Here is a 22,382-nt window from a genome sequence, read left to right as displayed (position 1 = left end):
TAAATGAGTTAATACACACAAAGCTTCCAGCCGTGCCTAGCACATCGTGAGCACTCAGAGCGTTAGGTGGTGGTATTGCTGCTGCTGCTGCTGTGAGACTTCCAAATTTATGTCTGGAAATATTTGCTCCTAACATTACCTGTGCTCTCAGGTGTGTGAGTTGGGGTTATACAACATGCTGTGGCCTCGTGCAGGTGCGCTTCCTGGTAACCAGGTTGTGCAGCATTCTCTGATTATGTATGTATGTGGTGGGATGGGGAGGCCGTTTGGGTGTCTGTGCGTGTATATACACATGCTCGTGCACACCCACTGGGAGCTCTTTGAAGGAAAGTAAAAGGCCAGATTCCTCTGTGATAAATTTTTTTTCTCGTTTTATTCAAGTCAGAAATATACTGAGTTTTATGAGATAGCCCTTAAGTTAGAGCAGTAGTTCCAAAGCGTGGTCCCCAACCAGCAGAATGCACCTCACCTGATAAGTTATAGAAAGGAGAATTTTTGTTTGAGCCCCACCCTAGAACTACTCAATCAGAAACTCTATGAAGAGGCCAAAAAAAAAATTGTTTTATCAAGCCCTCAGTGCAAATCTGATGTAAGCTAAAGTTAAGGACCACTGGGATAAATTAACTAAAAAGAATTCTAATGACCTTATGCAGGTCTTTGGAAGGTACATTTAAACCAAAGGTCATTATATTTAAAGTAGATGGAAGAAAATTCAATTTTGTGGATTACTTTTTCCCAAACCTATGTTCCAGTAGTATTTTTAAATAGACTTTCTAAATAATTTAGTATCATAATCATATTACCACTTAGGTAATCTACAAATCTAGCATTTTTAGTCTGTTATAATGTGTCAATTTCTGGTGTTCAGCAGAATGTCTCAGTCATACTTATACATACATATATTCGTTTTCATTTTATCTTTTTCATTGTAGGTTACTACAAGATATCGAATATAGTTTGCTGAGATACTATTTTTTGTTTTTAGGATTGGAAAAATTAACACACTTCAGAAGTTCCATTATTTAAAAAAATAATTACCCCTCTTGAATGCTGATAGTGAGGATTTTCAACATCTGTGATGAGTGATTACCAGTGGAATTGAAACAAACCCTATTTGGTTTCTATACTATCACAATCTTATTAGGATCTTTCTTTCCCTACCTTCCACCTCTGCCTCAATATTATGCTGTAGTAATTCAGCAAGTATTATTTTGCCTTCTGTGTATATAGCACAATGCTAAGACAAGGAATCGTTTATTCATAAGGAAAATAGTGGTAGAGATGAAGTTAATGTTAAAATACTGTTTAACAGCATTTTGGTTACAGCAATTTAATGTTTTGAAAAAAATTCACTTGTGATACAAAATTAATAGTAAATATGATTAATTCCCCTTACTTCTCCAGTGTACCGACTAGCGTATCTTCGACTAAATACCCTGTGTGCACGCCTTCTGTCTGACCACCCAGAACTAGAACACATCATCTGGACCCTTTTCCAGTACACACTGCAAAACGAGTACGAACTCATGAGAGACAGGCATTTGGACCAGGTAAGAAAACAGTGCACTTCATCTTCTCCTACTTCCTTGTTCGCTGTGTGCTGATTTCTTAAAGGATTAGATTCAAAGGAGAAGCTGCATCAATTCAGTAGACTTAATATGTATATTCACCTGTTGCCTACCTTTTATATTTTTGCTGTATTTCTTACAAATTAGAGCTTTAGAGCTTGAGAATATTTCAGTAACTTTACTAATATAATACCATGGACTCTCATTCCAGAAATCACTGGAGAAACTTTATCAGTTTCTGGACTGTTTTTGCAGTGGTGGGGGATAGAATTAGGTGTGTGTGTGTTTATTTAATGGCAGTACTGGGGATTGAGCCCAGGACCTCATGCATGCTAAGCCTGTGCTCTACTACTGACCTATGCCCTCCCCCCTGACTATTTTTACATCACATTTATTTGCTAGATTATGATGTGTTCCATGTATGGCATATGCAAGGTGAAGAATATAGACCTTAAGTTCAAAATCATTGTAACAGCATACAAAGATCTTCCTCATGCTGTTCAGGAGGTAGGTAATTTTCCATGGTAAGACTTTTCATGATATATTCATGTCTAGAATATGGATAACTTCAGTCACTAATTATGTATTTTGATCATATTATATAGATTCACATATCAACTTTTTACTTTTATATTAATGGTTCATTATTTGTAACTAAAATGGAATTGGAAAGTTAACATACTTTAATATTCAAATTTCTATTATAAAGTATAATACTTTATTTGTAATAAACTTTTACACATATGTAAAAAACTTGTATGTGTGTGTGTCTGACATTTCACTGCTAGTAGAGCAGCTATAGTCCAAGCCTAAGAAAGCTTTTTTCCAGATTTTTTTTCTGTAAAATGTTTTTACTGTTAAAAAGTATTGAGCTATTAAAATAGAAAATCTAAAGAGATAAATTCCTAAATTCATTTAACAAGTGTTTTTACTCTTCCTCAGACATTCAAGCGTGTTTTGATCAGAGAAGAGGAGTATGATTCCATTATCGTGTTCTATAATTCAGTCTTCATGCAGAGACTGAAAACAAACATTTTGCAGTATGCTTCCACCAGGGTATGTTCAAAGTGTCTTTTGTTTGGAAAATCTAATTATAAAGCAGTGGATCTCACTAAAACGTTAAGTAAATAATCCACTTTTTTGTTTTTGGTCTAGCCACCTACCTTGTCACCAATTCCTCACATTCCTCGAAGCCCTTACAAGTTTTCTAGTTCACCTTTAAGGATCCCTGGGGGGAACATCTATATATCACCCCTAAAGAATCCATATAAAATTTCAGAAGGTCTGCCAACGCCAACAAAAATGACTCCAAGATCAAGGTTTGTGTTTTCTTTTTAGGGAAGTGGTTAAGAGTAAGAGGGGCTTCTTTTGAGCCAAGCATAACAATATAAAGCTCTCTTCATGTAAAATAAGCTAGGCTCTTGAGTCCCTAATTTCCTAATTTATGTTAAGAAAGATAATCTGTTTACTTAGCTGGGTTTGCGAATTTAGTCAACTTTCCTGGTTGCTGGGGTCTGTTATTTTGTAAACAGTCCGAGCACCAGCGTGGTAGTAAGTTCCAAATCAGTCTCATGTTTTTTTAAGTAGCCAACCTGCTGAACAAAGAATTTTTATTCTGGAGTTTATTGAATGTCCTGTAACTTCTTTCTGTGGACCTATTCATCATCTTATAAAAATGTAGGTGACAGACTAAATGTAGATGATTGTAAATTAAGCCTGTAGAATTCCCATCCCTAATTCTGCCTGAGGCCCTCCTTGTGTTACCTTGGGTAGGTCTCTGTGTCCACTTCGGTAGGATGCTGTGGCTCAGGTAAATGACAAGTGTGAAGCTGTTTTAAATTCTCAGATTAAAAGTTCTGTACAACTACAGATCATTATATTATCTTCCACATCTAACAGCAAGTGCTCTCTGACTTTGAAGTGCTTCAATTGACTTATTATATGTTATCATGGGCTATTTGAAACTGACTTTATTTGTATAGAGTGGAGGCAGATTAGCTAGTAAAGTTAATGTAGTCTCATCTCAGAAATTGTTAGCCCATGGAGTTGTACTTAATGGACAAGAAAAACAAGAAGGGGATATATTAACCCTATGGAAAACATTTGTGTGGTGGACTTAATTATATAAGAAACAGACACCCATAAAAATTTCAAACTCTACAGGAAAAGAAAAACTAGAAAATAACTGGCAAATGATAGAAATACTCTCATGTGCCCCGTACCATCTGCTTATTTGGTGTTCTTACAGTTGAGTGTCCCATGTGCTGATATCTACAACTTACACTGTAAGCTATTAAGATGCCACACCATGTCTATTTAGTTTCTATACTGCCACATGAAAATGTATACTGAGGTAATTTTTTAATGATGATAATTAACCCATATTATGCTGATGATGATGGCTATCTGCTGATCTTAGTTAAATCACTTCCGGGTTGGAGTCCTTTAGGAGAAAAAGCACATTCTGAAAATCCTGGGAAATCACTGATCAGGCATTAAGAGAGCATCTTAACACTCTACTTATCCAGCATATGTTGGTAAATCAAATACATATGTAGAATGATGGCCACTTATCAAGGATTGGAGGACGATAAAATCTACATATCTGCTGGTTCTGTATGATCAAACCTTTATGTCAGGCTAATGCTGTTCTTCAGCTTTATTACTGGAGCATAAATTATATGGTTCCATCAAGGACAAACAGACAAATAGAGATTTCTGATTCTAGGATATGTGTTAAGTAGCCTTTACTGTATATCAGTATAGATCCTAATTAGAACGCTAATGATCACTTACAAGTTTTTGTCAAATGTGACTTGAATTTTTAATGAGAAAATGTGAAAGAAATTGTAATTGTTAACTTACCCATAGATTTATGAGGAATTAAATATGAGTAAACTTAAATTTTTCATTTGCCCTCTATAAATGTGAACAGTGGAAGAATATGTTCTTGCATACTTGCAGTCCTTGCTTGAAAAATTGAGGAGAGCAGCTCAGTGTGCGACCAGACTGCCACTACCAGAATAAGCCTCTGATGAACATAGTTTGCCAGTGGTCTGAGTGGTAGAGGAGACCTGCGGTTTGGAGTTCTCAGTAGTTCAGAATGACGTGTGTATGTTCATCTCTGCACAGTTGTTTATGATTTGCGTTACTAATTTGTATTTTATATTAACTTGACAGAATCTTAGTATCAATTGGTGAATCATTTGGGGTGAGTATTTTCTTTTTATGAAATACAACAGCGTGCACTATAATTATAGAAGAGACTGAAGACTTCTGTGATTTGAATTTATAAATGCTGTTATCCAAGCACCACATTCAGGCATGTGGCATAGAATTTAGAAGATATAGGTCAGATTTATTTTCAAATCAGATTTAATTTAAATCATACTCATAATTAGTGAATTTCAAAACTTTTAAAAACATTCCTTTACAATTATATATGTGTGTTTAGTTGAGGAAGAGTTAGATGCAGTTACTCTGATTTCAAGATTTTTCATATCTCTTATTTGGTCCAATAAAAGAGAAAATTAAAATGCAAGTATTATCTTTTCCTGATTTTTGACATACCTCAAACGACAGTTAGGGGTTGCTAGCTACAAAATGCTGGTGTTTAATGGTTTAAAATAAAGAATTCTGTAATTCATAGACTTCTGAGAAGTTCCAGAAAATAAATCAAATGGTGTGTAACAGCGACCGTGTGCTCAAAAGAAGTGCCGAAGGAAGCAACCCTCCTAAACCGCTGAAAAAACTGCGCTTTGACATTGAAGGATCAGATGAAGCAGATGGAAGGTAGGAGCAGTTGTAGAATGTTTTTCATAGCTGAGCTGGTCATCTCGAGAACCCAGAGTGATAGCTCATCCCCGATTTCCACTAGTTCCTTTCATGCCAATTTTATTTGGAAGTTACGAGGATTGCACACAGTTATTAGGTATGACTGCATCCCAAAGTTAAAAGCACCTTATAAATCTACTGAAATTCATTGAAGATATCAGACGTTAAAAATCTGATCATTTTTCTATTGATAAAAGTTAGTTTTGATTAACAATAGATTTTTAAATGCTTACTCTCGAAAAACACTACTGTATTTTATAAGAACCAGTGAAAAAATATGTAAGATCATATATTTGTGACATTTATATTGTAGATGTTTTATTTATAAACCTTTTAATTAAAAGCTACTCATTAAAATAAGAGCAAAAAAAGTCATTGAAAGCATTAGTTATTGGGAATTCGAATTTTCCATTTATACATACACATATGAAATGTTTTGCATTTTTCACTCTGCAGTAAACATATCCCAGGGGAGTCCAAGTTTCAACAGAAACTGGCAGAAATGAGTAAGTACTTATCATTTCACCTTATGTAAATGAAACAGTTGCTTACATTGCAAAAAGGAAGTCTTTTCACATTATAAAAGAATAAATTTTATATGATCCCTTCAATTAGCAGACTTGTTTACACATTTAAAATATAATCCAGTCAAGACGGTATTATTTACAAACATCTGTGGACTAAATGTATGATGCAAAGTGAAGTTCATCTTCATCCTTCCTAAAATCTATTTTGCAAGAAGACTAAGAAGTGAAACCACATCTTCAACACAAATGGCTGTGGTTAGAGAACATGTTAGGATAGCAGAACTATAATGAGGAACTTTTTCAGACAGTTGGATATAGGGAAAAGTACAAATTAGCAATGTAAACATCATCACCTTTATTTTAAAAATATTTTATTCTGCTATTACTGAACTTTCATTTGAAATTAAGTTCTAAAACTTGCAAATTAGGGAAGTTTTCCGTTACTAGAAATCAGAATTTTGACAAAGAACACTGGATCACTTTCTAAGGTATACAGGATGATGTACGTTTGGAATGTTAAGGCAAATGGAATTCTCTCCTAAGCTACTCTGAGACTATAAAGGATTAACCCAAGTAGGTGGAAAGCATATTACGAAAAAGATAAAACTGCTGCTGGGTTGTCTTGGAGAGGTAGCCATGAGAAGTGAGTGTGGCATTTCCTTGATAATCTGGTGCCAGATTCACTAACAGGAAACAGAACTGGGTCTTGGAGAGAAGACAAATATGTAGCAGATACTGAGAAAGAAAACTGTCATTCCTAGGTCATAAGGCATCTCAGTAAGAACAGTCCCAATTAAAATGTGACTTTTTAAAAGGAGCTTTTTTCCTCAGTACATCTTTATAGATACTAAATTTGAAATAAAAAATATTTTAAAAAATACTTTATATTTTAAACCATTTTTTCTGCACATATTATTTTGAAGAGTACTATTAAGATTAAATATACCAAAAGTTTTAACAGTTCTAGTTATAAATGAATGTCTTTTTGAATTTTACATCAACAGTATACTCCTGTTTTAACTTTTAGACAGTTGGAGCTTTTCCCCTCAGTACATGAAAATAGACAGGAAGCTTGTAATCAAAACCAGGCCTTAAAAACATGTGGGAGTATTGTGGAGCCCACAGATATGCATTTTAAAAGCAGAAATCTGTAAAAATAATGTATATTTTCTAATAGAAGGGTTCAGTTGCTGTAGTCAGTACATTTCCCAGTGACACACTTGGCTGTGATGGTGAATTCCCTCTGCCAGGCTGAAGTTCAGGACCTTTGTGCAGGTAGAACATTGGGGAGAAGCAGCAGGAGTTGTAACCCCTTAAGGCTCAGGAGTTCTCCAGGCTGCTCTTCATCTCTCCTCAAAAAATTGCACTCAAAAAAGGATGCTCAGCCATTGCTAGTTCGCTCAGCGTGGACGTGCCAGGAGACTTGAGTTACTAGTTTCCTTCTTTCCCAAGTATGAATGTGCTTCTGTGCTTCTTTATGAAGAACTCTTGCCCACCCCTTAAAGTAAAGAATTTTAAAATATAAAAGCAGCACTCTTTTTGTCTGTGTTGTAATTAATAATTTACTTTTTAAATGTCCACATCCAGATTAAATGAGCTGATGTCCTTGTAGTACCCGCAAAACATCCCCAAACACAAGGGAATCTCTAGCCTTGTGAAGAGTGACACTCACCTTATCAATCAGATAATTCTGGACCAACCCAGGATTCTCTTCTGCTCAAGTGCCATTTCTAGAACAGTGGTCTACAAAGTTGGGCACACCTGGGCGTGTGTGAGACAAGCTATTGGGGTACAGAAAGAAAATGTTAGAATATCTTTAGCTCATCAATTTTTAATATTGGGGATATGTGTGTTTTATAATTTATACACATACACATACATACATACACTTTAGTGGTTTATGCTTGGGGGAAACACCTTTACCGATAGGGATATATGATTTAAAAAAAAAAATGGAAACTACTGCTTTTGCCCGGCCCTGAGCTCTGTCAGTTTGGCATGAGCATAACATACATATTATGCCCTTTACCAACTCACCCAGCACCCTCAGTGCAATTAACATTTCTTCATCCTTTTTCTAGCATCTACTCGAACACGAATGCAAAAGCAGAAAATGAATGATAGCATGGATACCTCACACAGGGAAGAAAAGTGAGGCGCTCACGATCTTGGAAGGCACCCTGTACACCCCCAGCTTCACTGTCTCCCACAGATCTGACTGTAGAACTCTGCCAGGTTCTGTTCACGGCCGCATTTAATATATACCTTCAGCTCTTTTTGTGGATGTAAAGTGCATAGATGCACACTGAGTATTTGTGCAGGGGATTCCTAAGCCACTTGCAACATTGTAGTCAATAGAACATACATTGTTATTGTACAAGATTGAAAATCTTGTGTAAATCCTGCCATTTAAAAAGTTGTAGCAGATGTTTCCATTTCCAAAGTAAAACTGCTCCACTTTACAAATGGCAGGATAGCCTGGGGGTGCGAGCTCTCAGCCCACGCCTCTCAGAGTACTTGTGGCATGTATGTGATATTTGCTATTATTTTTATTAATTTATATTTATTTTTTTAATTTAACATGACCACCCTTAGAAAAATGCGTCTTGTCTTCCAAATACAATTTGGCTGACTGCCCCTCCATGCACCCAAATGATCCTGAACTCTTGTGCTAAAACAGGTATTAGAAACTAGAAAAAAAAATGACTAATTTTTACACATTAGATTTTAGTTTACTAATGGAAACTAAACAGATGTACTGTGTTTGTTTTTTTTATAAATTTTAGTTTTAAAATACAAGCCGAAAGCAAAGTATAAACGTACAAGACACTGTCATACTACTGATGCAGATTTCATACCTCAGGACTTGTGAGAATTTGATTCTTTTCTTCATCCAATTCATGCTTTAAAGAGTTATTTTGATAGTCCTCCTGGTTTTTATACCATTCAGATCACTGAATTCATAAAGTGCCCATCTAGCATAGTACTTGGAAAATAAAGCGTTCAGCTAGAGCTTTGCTGTAGAGGACCCTAATACAGTATACCCCAAGTGCACTTTCTAATGTTTCTGGGTCCTGAAGAATCAAGATACAATGTAATTTTACTCCACAAACAGACTGTTAACTATAGGAGCCTTAATTTTTTTTTTTCTTAAGAGATTTATCTAATTGCATCTCAGCAATTACTCTGCCCTCCTAAATTTGGGAAGAGGGTGTGTTGTCTCTGGAATGGTACATGTCTTCCGTGTATCTTTTGAACTGGCAGTTGTCTTTTTTTTTTTTTTTTTTAAATCCAGTATGGTCTAACACTGGCACATTCAAAGCAACATTATTTCTAGTCCAAAACTGCAGGTAATTAAAGGTCTTTGGGTTTGGCATTAATGCTTCTCTCTGCTTTTGTGCAAAAGCTTCAAGTTAAAATAGCTACATTAGAAAAAGAGGCGCTCCCCCACCCCACCCTGGCACCTAAAGGTGTATTTAAACTATCTTGTGTGATTAACTTATTTAGAGATGGTATAATTTAAAATAGATGGTATTTAAGGTAGCATCTACTAGCTTTTAGGAAAATCACTTTGTCTAAACTCAGAGTTCTTTTTAAAAAGAAATCTGGTCTTGTTAGAAAACAAAATTTTATTTTGTGCTCAATTAAGTTTCAAACTTATTTTTTGACAGTTGTCTGGATAACAGTCATTAGAAAGCTTTATCCCATTTCCTCATTCATTCTGCATGAATATATCATACAAATCAGAGAGCTTTTAGTTCAAGGGCTTACCACATTTCCGGGTGTCTTGCTAATAAGTTCATGTTAGAATTAGTGCCACAATTTTAGGAACGTCAGAGATCGTGTACTGAGATTTTCTTAAGGTTTCAGAGATTGCTTTATTGCTTTTTGTATTGGTTAAAACTGTACATTTAAAACTGTTCTGTTACTATTTTCTACAATTAATAATAGTTTGTCTATTTTTAAATAAATTAGTTAGAGTCTTAATGGTTGATGTGGTCTTTGTATTAAGTGTACTAACGTTCTCTCCTATTTCTAGATTCTCTCCTAGTGTCTCATCCATTGTTAGCCTTCAGTGGGCTTTAGATGCTGATGATTCTCAGATTTATTTCTCCAGCCCTGACCACTTCATGGAAGTCAGAGCTCCCACAGCCAATAGAACACTTGATTCCTACCCCTCCTCCTACCCAACTTCTCAAAATATCAACCAAAATCAGACAAAAACACCTTGTTTCATCCTAGTCCTTCCCCATTTTACCAAACACTTACTTGCTCAAGTCAAAAACCTGCATCATCTTTTAACTCTTGTCCAGGTTCCCACTCTTTCCTCTTTACTGTTCCACTCCTTATGTTGGATGGGATCTCACGTGAAATGCAGTCTCTCTCTTACCTCTCAGGTCAGGGCAAAATCAAGCAGCCTTGGTGACATTAAAACTTTTCAGTCTGGCTCACAGAAAACTGATCACGTCCAGAGATTAATGTAGCCCAGTAATTAACACTCTATAATAAAAGGGACAAGTTCAAATTCATGTATTTACTTTTCATTACAGTTTTCTGGTACAAATGGCAGGGGGAAAAAACCCACATATTAATTCTAGTACATCCGGATGATTTCATAGAAACTTACCTGTATGAGCATATTTTTCTTCCTCATTTTTGGACCAGACAGTGTGCACAGCATTGGTAAGGATTTATTCAGTAGAATTTTCCTTTGTTTTACAGGACAACCTGAAACCTTGTCTCTAGAAATAGCAAATTTCTACCACAAGTAAGGCTTCTTAAATAGAAATGTGGTAACACTGTATAATATCGGAATGGAATTAAAACAACTCTTTTAATATGAAGCTGGAATAGTTATCTATTCTTAGCCTTTTTTGTGTCCATTATTTTGGGACTATACTTATCTTTAGTATTGACATATGCTGACAATTTAACGTAAAAATTTAATTTATTCCACAGACCAACATCAGTTACTTTCTGAACAGGAAATGTTTTGATTTTAACTGAATTTAGTGAGAGAAAATCAGTATGGTTTATGTCTTTATGTGTTGGCAAAGAAAAACAGCAGTATGGTATGATCTCTCCTTTCTGTTTACAACCCTCCCAACCCATTTATTGTGCTAATAGCACGGAGAGGATCAGTAAGGTGACCAAGACCACGCAGTCTGCAGTTGCTTCCTTTTCATTGTCACGGGTCAAGAATTCGGACTCTAAATAAAACTCACCAGGTTATGGTCTAGAATGACTGGCAGTTTCTTCAGGTCTCAGATGAAGAACATTAACCTTCACTTTTTAAGAAGCATTAGACAGTATCTTCACAAACCCCCTCTCAGCAGATGAGGACGCTGCTTTACTCCCGTAAAATCTGAACCTCTCTCTGTGTAAATTAGGGTACAGTTATGTAGGAAGCACTAAAACACTGAACTTCTTGTTTGAGCAGAGAGGAAACAAAACTCGAGGATGGAAAATGTCAGATGAACTTAGGTAAAAGAAAGACTCCATTCATTTCTGGTGCAGTATCACCATGAAAATGGACCTCCTCCCTCACATGTCCCTAACTGAACAGCAGGGTTCTGAGCGCTGCAGACACTCACCTGTTAGAAATGAAGGAAACAGTGCTGTTGTCCTCCACACAGGCGCACGGATGGCCAGCCTATCAGCAAAGACAAGAGAGAAAGCATGTTTTTGTCAGAGAGACGTCACCACGGGACTCCTCAGTCATCTACTGGTCTAAAATTAGCTCTTCTTCTTGTTTGGTGTCCCAGGTTTTAAGGCTAAACCAGTGACTCTCATTCTTGGCAAAACATCACAATTACTTGTGAAGGTTCTTAAGACATACTGAATTAGAATCCTTGAATCTATATTTTGGAAAAGTTTCAGGGATTATTCTTTTGTGCCCAGAAATGAGCAACACTGAGAGACAGCTGTGCAAATTGACACATAACACAACTTAGAGGCAATGTGGATGAAACTCCATCCACACTTCTTAATAACGTGTACCCTGGCAGTGTGGGTGCTGACCTGCCGTGGCGCTTGGCAGGTAATCCATTTCTCATCCCTAAATACACTTACCTGTTCCCTTTGAGTGTTCCAGTTTTTACACGAAATGAGCTCATGAAAGAAAAAGGCACTGAGGAACTTCAGACAACCCTGTCAGAAAAGGACAAGAAAGAGGAAGGGAAGGTTTGGGAGGACACTGTAAGAGGCAGCGGCTTTGGTCGGGGACAGCACGCACAGGGGCTACTGCTCATACGCATGTCTCAATGTCCCTTTGCTGGATGGAATAGCAAATCCACCCAAACGTGAAAACCAGCAGTGCAGGGCTGAGTTTTAAAATAACAAATACTCTATCGTTCCAAAAATAGGACTGTGATTTAGAACTAGAGACATCCAGCCTACTTTGCCTCTAGCAGGCAAGGTCAGCAAAAAACAGAGAAACAAAAAGAAACAGGATTCCAAACCTCAGCAGTAAGAGTGGTCACAGGCAGTAGTATGAAGAGCAATTACGTTGTTTATAAGCCATGTATGTTTTGGAGTGGGCTTTGCTATGATACCTTACCTGAGTAACTGCTTTAAAAAATAGCCTCTATTATACAGATTTATGTATGTCTAACAGACATAAGGTTAATATAATCTTGCTGCTTCTGAAGAATTTTTTTAAAATCCACACGTTTGTTCTATTATCTGCAGAGAAGCACTTTATTATCAAATAGTTCAGCATCAGAACAAGGTTTCTAATTCCAAGCGTGTTCTTTACATGAGATCACATTGTGCAATACCCATTAGGAGACACTGATGCTACATCCTACGTCCCATTCCAGCTTCTCATTTGCAGTTGGCTAACCTGTGTTGATCTAAAGTATAAATTTAGCTCATTCTTATTTAGTGCTATCCATGAAATGCAAGTATTCACTCCTTTTCGGCCAGTACTTTATAATTATACTGTGCTAAGTGAAGAGACCTATTTTATGGTGACATAAAAGTCAACTACAAGAAAAACACAAAATCATTTATACTTAGAGAGGCGAATCTTTCTTAACACAGAAGTAAAGGACATGATGCAGTTATGTAAGGCAGATGAGCCCAGAAATAACATTCATTCAAAGATATTACTCCATATTCGATAATCCCATATGAGAAATTAATGACTTGGAGTAAACAGAGGATTAAAATTAGCCCTTGGGTCTTTGACAATTTAATTGCCAAGGCCTTTTGTGAATTCTAAGTAATGCTCGAAATTAGCCACTATTTCTCAGAACAATGTACCAGAAGAATATGAACCTCAGTAGCTACAGGCTGCTTTAGATCTATTTCTGTGCAAGTTATTCCTTCACCCAGTATCCCACGAAAAAAGCTGCTCTCAGGGTATAATTAAGATTTATAATAAACTGAGTGCCTACTATATGCAAGGCACTGTGTGGGATGCTGAAAATGTGGTGGTGACAGCATTCCTTGTCAAGCTGTCTGTGTGAGATCAGCCTGTTGAATATGGAAATTCGGCCAGAATAGCATATACTAAAGACCCATGTACCAATAGTCTCCTGTTTAAGTGACCCACAAGACACAATGGTAAATGTAATAAGACATTTAAATTGAGCTCAGTCACATCTGATCAGAGCATTATAGTGCCTTCCATGTAGACTCTGGGTTTCAAAAGGTGGGGGAGACTGACCCACCATCCTTCTTTCGACAGAATGTAAGTATCCAGCCAAAAGCAGCTCTTCTTGAATACTATTAAAGAGAAGTTATTCTCTGGCAGGGAAAATGGAAATGCTAAAAACTCTTTCCTGCAGGTGAGGATCAGTTTTTAAAGGCTCCAACTCTGCTTGCTTTGCTGATAAAGTTCTTCAGGAGATCGTGGTCCATTTCTGCAAAGCCTGAAGTCTGTGTCACTACAGTCAAATGGTTTATGCAAAACCTGAAGCAGAATTCTTCTAAATCCTAGGAACAACAACAAAAGTGTTTTAACAAATTTGTATATCCCAATGCAATGCAACACAGCATGAAATGCTGGCACACAACACCTGAAGCATAGTTTTAAAACAATATAGCCAGTATGAATCTATGCTTGGAAAAATTCAAATACAGTAAAACATTCAAGGTCCTCTACACTGACCAATGCAAAGAGTGAGACTTTCTCTTCCCAGAGAGAAGGTCCTGTAAGAATTCTGGACCTTCTTCCAGTGACAGTATTTGTATTGCTCATTCCACTTTCAGTATTTGTTCAGAGTATGACACTCGTCTTTTTTGTTTGTTTAATAAATATTTATTGTACAAAGGCATTGAGTAAACTGTTTAAAAGATTTTCTTTATGTTGAGCCCAACACTCCTTTCACATTCTTCTAGGGGCTTCAATAGTTCTACCTGTAAAGAGTTTCTGAGAAAAGCTTAAGCTATTAAAAAAAAAAAATAGTGATCCGGCGAAATGCTTCTCTGAAGTCACTAACAGGCCACTGCTCTTTTTTCATTACAAGAAGACCGAGGATGGGGTGGTTAGATTTCCTAAGATTGCATGCAGGTTCAATAACCTGAACTGGGAAAAATGTTCTGAAGAAACCATGACTTTCTCTCTGCAGAGAGAGGCTCCACACTTGGGTGACTTCGGGCTCACTGTGCTGCACACTGGGCCAAAGACAGTCCTGCAGTGCTTCTCTTCATTCGTCTACAAACTTCAGAATCAAAAATAAGGTGGCTGGACACTTTTTTGGCCACAGAGAAATGAGAGGTAAAGTGAGCCAAGCCCACAGAGACTCCGATGTGCCTCGAAGCCTGGGCAACACTGCCATCTTGACCCAGGACGAGGTGCAGCCAGCTGGTGGTCAACTTTTCAAGTGTCCTCTCTATGTTGCTGAAGCTAATTCATAAAAAAAAGAAAGCCCTGAATAATCTCCAAGCAATTACATATGTACATTGCGTGTTGTTTTCTTCTTTAGAAACATAAATTTTGGCAAATGCAGAAGGTGAAAACAACAAAAATTAGCAATAGTGATAGCCATGCCGACATACACACAAACCCACAGTACACTGTAAGTAAAGAAACAAACTCCATGAGGAAAACCTATTGATTTTATCCCTGAACACTAATCCACACAAATGGAAATCAAAAGAAAGCCAAAGTCACAGTACTTACATCAGACAAAATAGATTGTAAAATAGACTGTCACAAGAGTCAAAGAAGGACCGTACATAGTGATGAAGGGATCAATCCAAGAAGATAGAACAATTGTAAACATACATCCACCCAACACAGGAGCACTTCAATGTATAAGGCAACTGCTACCAGACATAAAAGGAGAACTCCACAGTAATACAGTAATAGTGGGGGAACCTTAACACCCCGCTTACATGGATGGGTGGATCATCCAGACAAAAAATCAATAAGGAAATAGAAGCTAAATGACACATTAGACCAGATGGACTTAATTGATATTCACAGAGCATTCCATCCAAAAGCAGAATACACATTCTCAAGTGCACGTGGAGCATTTCTCCAGGAACCGCTGGCCCACAACGCTAGCCTCAGTAAATTAAGAAAACTGAAATCATATCAAGCATCTTTTCCAACCACAGTGCTATGAGCTTAGTAACCAACTAAAAGAAAAAACCTGTAAAAAAAAAAAAACGAAAACACAGGGAGGCTAAACAATACGCTACAAAACAACCAATGGATCAGTGAAGAAATCAAAGAGGAAATCAAAAAATACTTGAGACAAATGAAAACAAGAACACGACGATCTAAAAACCTCAGGGATGCAGCAAAAGCAGTTCTAAGAAGCAAGTTTATAAGCGATACAAGCCTACCTCAGGAAGCAAGAACAATCGCAAATGAACAGCCTAACCTCACACACTTAAAGCGACCAGAGGAAAAACAAAATCCAAAGTTAGTAGAAAGAAAGAAATCATAAAGATTAGAGCAGAAATAAATGAAATGGAGACTAAAAAAAAATAGAAAGGATCAATGAACTAAAAGCTGGTTCTTTGAAAAGATAAACAGAATTGATAAACCGTTAGCCAGACTCATCAAGAAAACAAGGGGAGGGCCCAAATCAGTAAAATCTGAAATGAAAAAGGGTAAGTTACAACCGACCCCACAGAAATACAAAGTCCTAAGAGACTGCTCTCAGCAACTATACGCCAACAAAACAGACAACCTAGAAGAAATGGACAAGTTCTTAGAGAGGTACAGTCTCCAAAGACAGAACCAGGAAGAAATACCTCAAACTTACACAAGTGTTATATTGTATCTCAATATCTCAATAAAACTGGAAGCAATTACATTTCAATGAAACTGGAAGAAAAATAAATTTAAATAAATGAAAAACAAAAAAATAGAAAAACCGTATACATGTCAGTAGTCAGGCGGCCAGTCAGCATGTCTTTCAGATCCAACAGCTTCAGTAAAACTGCTCATTAATGGGTGAACGGAAGGACCATCAGCTGTCACCACCTGGGTCCACCCTCTTACTTCTCTAGGAGAACTTCCCATAATTATTAAAGAAGGACAGGAATTGGGAAGAGTTCCTGTGATTCTAGGAATTCAAGAAACCTGGGCCTGGAGGGAGACCTGGTTATAATGACTTCTATCCACATAAAACAAGGCCCACTGCCCTTCCGAAAACAGTGTGCTTCTGCTTTTGATGCCACACTCGACAGCTTCACGTCTAAAACAGGGCCTCCTTCTGTCCTGCAGTCCAACCACATTCTCCTAGGTAACTCCTCCTCCCGTTGTCGTACAAGACCCTCAGGCCTTCACCCGTAAAACCCCAACACCGCCTGTCTCACCCTCGCTCTAAATTAAGATTACTTTCTATTTCACCGCGAAACCAGCACTCGGAAGAGGGCCCCGCGAGCTCTTAGGCTGTAGCTCCTGCCACCTGCACGTGTGCCTGCCCACTCTCTTCTCTCCCGTGACTCTGGATGAACGGTCACACTCCTGTCCCAGGCCAGCCCCCTGCTTTTTCACCAGATCCCTCTGGCTCCTGTCTCCTCAAGGACACAGCCTAGCATCTGTCCCTGCCTCATCGGCTTACTCCCCGCCAGGATCACCTCCAGCAGCACACAGACGTGCCTGCATCTCCTCCAGCTTAAAAAAGCACATAACACGTGCTACCTCTTATCACCACCCCTCCAATCACCACCAGTTCTGTTTCTCTTTGTACCTTTATGGCAGAATTACTGGGAAAAGATGTCTGTTCCCCATCTCCAATTCCTCCGCTTCCATTCTCCAGTCGGCCTTTTACCCCCATCACTGTTTCCACGGCTGCCGGGTCCCCCACAGGTCCCTCCTCGCCAAACCCAGTGGTCAGTTCTCAGTTCCCACCCTGACCCAGCAGCTGCCGGTGTGTGGATGACTCTCCTTCCCGACACTCTCTCCTTACTTACTGCCTTCTAGGGCCCAGTCTCCTGGCTTTTTTCTCACCTCCCTGCCAGCTCCTTTCCCAACAGCTCCAAACACCTAGACCTGGAAACATGGAGTGTGTCATCCTCACACCTGCCTGTCTCCTGTCAGTCTCATGGCTTTAAATACACTTCTCCTCTGCACTGAGGACCTTCCCCTGGACCCCAGGCCTGTTTATCCAACTTGCTTTTCATTTGGATATTTAATTGACATCACAAATGTTGAATTTCAACATCAAATTCCCGTATTTCCCCCTCAAATGCTGCTCTTCCCAGTCTTCTCTATCTCAATAAATGATCATTTCAGCCTTTCATATTCAGGCCCAAAAACAAAACTTTGGAGTCATCCTAAACTGTCATCTTTTTTTGTCCCTCACCCCACAGCCAACCCATCAGCAAATCCTGTTGGCTCTGCCTTGGAAATATATTGAAAACCCCACCACTCTTCCCCAGCTGCACAGCTAAAACCCAGACCAGTCCACCCTCATGGCTTACTGAATACAGCCGCCCGACTCACCACGCCCTGCACCCTCACACTATTCTCAACCCAGCAGCCAGGTTATTTCTGGATGTCAGTCAGGTCATGTCTGCTCCTCTCAAGCCCTCCCACGACTCACGTTAGAACTCAGATCCCTTAAACCTGCCTGTTGGGCCCTGCCTCCCTACCTCCCTGCACACACACACACCCCACAGCACCATCCCCCTCGCCCATCGCTCCCTGTCCCTCGCCCTACTCCACCCACACCCAGCTGTCCCTTTATCTTGCTCCAGTGTCGTCTGCCCCACAGCTTCAGAGCCCCTCCAGGCCTCCTCAAGTCTTTGCCTGAGTCTCCTCAGTGAAACCTTCCTTCCCTGAGCAAAATGACAATTTCAGCTTTCATCTCAGCCTGGCCCTCCCGCCTCCCTTCTCCACCTTACTTTTCGACATCACCTATCACCACCTAACCAACCACACATTGCATTTGTTTAGCCATCAGGAAATTCCACGAGGGCAGAGATTTGGGTCTGTTTTGTTCACTTTCTGTACCTTTAGTGCCTAGAGCAGTGTCAGGCATTTAACAGGCACTCAGTGGGTATCTGTTGAATCAATGCATAAACTGCTGATTTTAAAATGCAGGGGGGCAGGCAATAGGGAATTGCAGTTAAATGTGTGGTTTTGAAGTCTATCCAATCTTGAATTGCATTCCAGCTTCACAAATACTAGCTTGCTAGGAATTTACTTCATCTCTCAGAGCTTCAGCTTCCTCATTTGTAAATTGGGACTCATAATAATAATGCCTATATTTTACAGTGCCTATATTTTGAGGATTAAACAAGATATGAACTATGCTTCAAACAATCCCTTGCTCACATTAACTATGTATTAAGTGTAGTCACACATGAGGGATAATTTGCTGAAATGGCCTATTTCTTGCTTATTAGAGTCAGCAAGTAACAATACTAGTCAAATAAAATACACTGTTCTTTATAAAAACCTTTACACTAAGTATACTTTGGTCTATTTTACTTGCAGTGCATTGTACTAATTTAGGGTCCAACACGCAATCAGTTAGACAGCCTATAGTAAAATACAGTGAGTGCCCTACAGGCAAAGCTGAGCAGTCATGAAACAAGTATTTAACGAGCACCTCCTACATCCCAGGCACTAGGAATTTGGTGGTGAGCAAAACAAAGTCCTTGCCACTCCTCAAGGAGCTTACTTTCTAGAAAACAGAGGGTGAAAGAATGGCAACCATACAAATAATTCACATAAACAGGGAACAGGAAAAAGTCTTCGTTCAGACGGACACACTATGTGCCACCTGAGACAGCCCACCAGAGTCCAGTAGTATCACCACGACTTTAACAAACTCAAAGAAGTACAGAGATATTGTCGGACCATGAAGCATTCTGCAAGTTCTAAGAGCCCAGTATGTTATTACCTTGATGAAAGACACACATTCACTATGCTTTTAAATGTCAATGTTTCAAAGTGGTTTTAAAATGTTAAGTGAAAAAAATCAAGTATTTAGATGTACATAATGGAACCTAGAGAAAAATCAGAAGGAGCTTATGAAAACGTTAGTGTCTTCTGTCTGATAAGTCATTTCCTTCCTCATACTTTTTCTATTTTCCAAATTTTCTTTAATAAGCATATTGTTATTTAGATAAGCAGAAAAGACGTTACAACCTTTTTTCTGCCCACCACTAAAATGTCCCTGTTTTTTGACCAAGGGAAAGGATATCCTTAAGGAAATCAACTCCAAGAAGTATGGCCTGTTTCCTAAAGATTTAGCTCTAAGACAAGTTTTCTTTCCTTTCTTTATTATCAAAACAATACATGGTCACTATAGAAAGTTCAGAAAAAACAAGCAAAGATAAGGAAATAAAAATCATCCACAATCCCACCATTCAAAGATAACCATCGACTAATTTTTTCAGTCTTTTTCCCTATGTAGATAATAATTTGGGTTTTTTTTTTTAATTCAGCTATACTTTAAAATGTTTTTAAAAATATTTTTATTTAAAGAAAAATATACTTGTTAAAAAAAAAAGGACTACAGTTTTTCAGTCAGTGATATATCCTGAATAGTATTTAACATTCTTTAAACAACCCTCTCCTGTTCATGCTGACTTTTTTCAATTTTTAAAGATTATAAACAATGCTGCAGGAAACATCTTTGAAGCTAAATCTTTGTCTGAATCCATGATTATTTCCTTAAGATAAACTTCTAAGTGAGTGTTTTAAAGAACTACATTTTTAAAGCTTTTAATTCACACTATACCAAACTGCCCGCCAGAATGATTATGCTGATTTGCACTCTCCCAGCAGTTCAGGAGAACACCCGTTATCCTCAGCCGGTGCTATTTCTGAAAATAGATTCTCAGTGTGACGGCTGGAAAACTGTATCTTATTTTCACTTATAGTTTTATTTGTTCATAAATCCATTTAGTCCATTTTTTTCAATCAAACTACTCATGTTTTCTTTTTGGTTTTTTAAAAATTACATGTCAGCTATGGTAAGCTTGCTTCATTGTATTACAAATATTTTCCCCAGTGTATCATTTACTTCCTAATTTCCTCTGTGGTATTTTTGACGTATAAGCATTTTTATCTTTTTGAAATCAGATCTAGCAATCGTTTATGATTTCTGCCTTTGAGGCCCACCCTAACTTTATTTACATATATAATGTTCATATATAAACACATAAAATACATTTTTATATACATATATATATGACATTTCTTTATTTTTTCCTCTGGTCCATTTTTCTGGCACTTTGTGTTAAATCTTTAATTCCCCTAGACTTTATTTCAGCTCAAGGCAGGAAGGAGCCAGCGAGCCTGACTTCTCCCAGGGGTCGGCTCGCTGGAAGATGCTCTTCTTACCTGGGCGTCATACTTCACGGCGGCCGAGAGCAGCGCAATGGCATTCTCCTCACAGATTCCTTGCTTGATAGTTTGTTGGCAGAGTTTTTTCAAACGATTTTCTCTATAAAATGTAGCCAGATCGAGCAATCCTGGTGGAAAGAGATGTTTATGAGGGGAGTGATCGCAGCATCCTGATCTAAAGTCAGCCCGTCGGAGGCGACCCTGCACAGACAGAATCCCCAGTGAAGGGCTGCGGAGACAAAGACAGGCTGCCTGGCGCCTGAGTGTGCGGCTCCACCTGCGAATGCAGCTGCCCTGAGCCAGTGCGGCACACAGACAAGTGGCTGTGGGGAGACAGGAGCAGAGTGAACACGGCTGTAGTCTTTTCCCCAGAAATGCTCCTCCAGTCGTGATCAACATCTTCCCCAGTGGCATTCAACGTGCTCTAACACTGCCCATCTTGAAAAGGAAAATGCCTTTCGGGGACACACGTCTGCCTCCCGGGACCCTACCTGTCTGCTCCTCTCTGGGGCTAGCCTCCCTCCCAGGAGAGCCGTCTCTATCCGCTGCCTCTGTTTTGCCACCTGCCATTCTCACCTCCTGCCGCACAGGCAGAAGCCCATCCCCTCCGCTCCCTGACACCACACCTGTGACTGTCACTAACGGCTCCCACGGGGCCCAGTCCACAGGCTATCCTCCAGTTTCATCTTACTCAAGGTTTACACAGAATTTGAGGGGGTGAGGATGCTCCCCTTCTTGAAATGCCTTGTTACTTGCCCATGTTTTCTTCCTTCGTCAGTTACTCTTCAGTCTCTTGGCTGGACCCTTTCTCCTGACTTCCAAGTGTCTGAATGCCACAGGGTTCAATATGCAGATTATTACCTCAACTTATTTCCCTAAATGATCCCCTGCCCCACAGTTTTAAACACTGTCTATAAGCACTGATGATTCCTGTTATATTATCTGTCATCTGCTTTCAAATAACCCCACATAGAGTGATTCACATGTGTAAGTTCATTTTAATCCACCCCAGGGGATACTATGAAGCACTCCAATCAGGAAGGGTCGGCTAGCGTTTGAAAGCTCTTCTTTCAAGATGCGTGGTTTTGCTAGAGACATTGAAGTGGTCCCTTCTGGCCCCACGTGAATGGGGCTGGAGCACCTGAGACTCAGCAGTCCGACTTCCTGGGGCTACATTCCTGGGTCTAATTCAGTCCTGGCTGCTACCTGATCAAAAGGCTAGCTGCATCCTGACACTGCAATACTGTCCCGCTTACTTCAAGATACTACACAGAGGGCCCAAGGGACAGAAAGCCAGGACCTCATCAACCTCACCACATTAACTGTTTTTATATCTATCTGCTAATAAATTTTATACATGTGGTAGAATTTGTTGGGAATTTGCTTTCATTATAACATAACAATTAGCAAAATTATAAAAGAAAGGCCCATGGCCTGCTGGAGGAAACTGAAATTTTTTGAAATTCTGAGAGTTGTGAATGGACTGATCGTTTTGGGTCAGCTCTCAACAACTCCCAAATTCACATCAACAGCCCCACACACTCCGAGCATCAGACTCATATATGTCATGTACTCACATGTACTGCCCTGAGTCTCTGCCCAAGAGGGCCCAGCTCTGTTCCTCCTACAGGTGCACCACTCCCCACAGGGTGGCCAAGGAGCCACGTGCCCCCTCCTAGACCA

The 22,382-nt window shown here is 38.9% G+C and overlaps 2 protein-coding genes across 18 annotated transcripts in view; one reads left to right on the top strand and one right to left on the bottom strand.

Annotated features, from left to right (window-relative positions):
* RB1 (RB transcriptional corepressor 1) overlaps nt 1–9,916 on the top strand; it is a 106,902-nt gene extending 96,986 nt beyond the window's left edge. For 4 of the 5 annotated variants that reach the window (XM_072976223.1, XM_072976224.1, XM_072976225.1 and 1 more), the window contains 8 exons: nt 1,405–1,550; nt 1,971–2,075; nt 2,511–2,624; nt 2,724–2,887; nt 4,749–4,779; nt 5,218–5,360; nt 5,859–5,908; nt 8,011–9,916. In XM_072976223.1, coding sequence (XP_072832324.1) covers nt 1,405–1,550; nt 1,971–2,075; nt 2,511–2,624; nt 2,724–2,887; nt 4,749–4,779; nt 5,218–5,360; nt 5,859–5,908; nt 8,011–8,084 — 827 coding nt within the window. In that variant the 3' untranslated portion in view covers nt 8,085–9,916. Of the gene's footprint in view, nt 1–1,404; nt 1,551–1,970; nt 2,076–2,510; nt 2,625–2,723; nt 2,888–4,748; nt 4,780–5,217; nt 5,361–5,858; nt 5,909–7,979 lie in introns of all 5 variants that reach the window. The other variant, XM_072976227.1, reaches the window with a different exon arrangement.
* Nucleotides 5,354–22,382, bottom strand: part of RCBTB2 (RCC1 and BTB domain containing protein 2) — a 99,833-nt gene continuing 82,804 nt past the window's right edge. For 6 of the 13 annotated variants that reach the window (XM_072976241.1, XM_072976232.1, XM_072976245.1 and 3 more), the window contains 5 exons: nt 20,697–20,827; nt 11,155–13,870; nt 10,199–10,429; nt 7,602–7,710; nt 5,354–7,427 (listed from right to left, as the gene is read on the bottom strand). In XM_072976241.1, the coding sequence (XP_072832342.1) occupies nt 13,730–13,870; nt 20,697–20,827 (272 nt within the window). In that variant the 3' untranslated portion in view covers nt 5,354–7,427; nt 7,602–7,710; nt 10,199–10,429; nt 11,155–13,729. Of the gene's footprint in view, nt 7,428–7,601; nt 7,711–10,198; nt 10,430–10,585; nt 13,871–20,696; nt 20,828–22,382 lie in introns of those variants that run through there. The other 7 variants (XM_072976239.1, XM_072976236.1, XM_072976234.1 and 4 more) reach the window with 7 other exon arrangements.

This window comes from Vicugna pacos, chromosome 14 (genome assembly GCF_048564905.1).
Source record: "Vicugna pacos chromosome 14, VicPac4, whole genome shotgun sequence".
In the NCBI taxonomy this organism is placed as follows: domain Eukaryota; kingdom Metazoa; phylum Chordata; class Mammalia; order Artiodactyla; family Camelidae; genus Vicugna; species Vicugna pacos.
The sequence above is the reverse complement of the archived record's forward strand: the minus strand, read 5'-3'. Positions and strand labels throughout refer to the sequence as shown.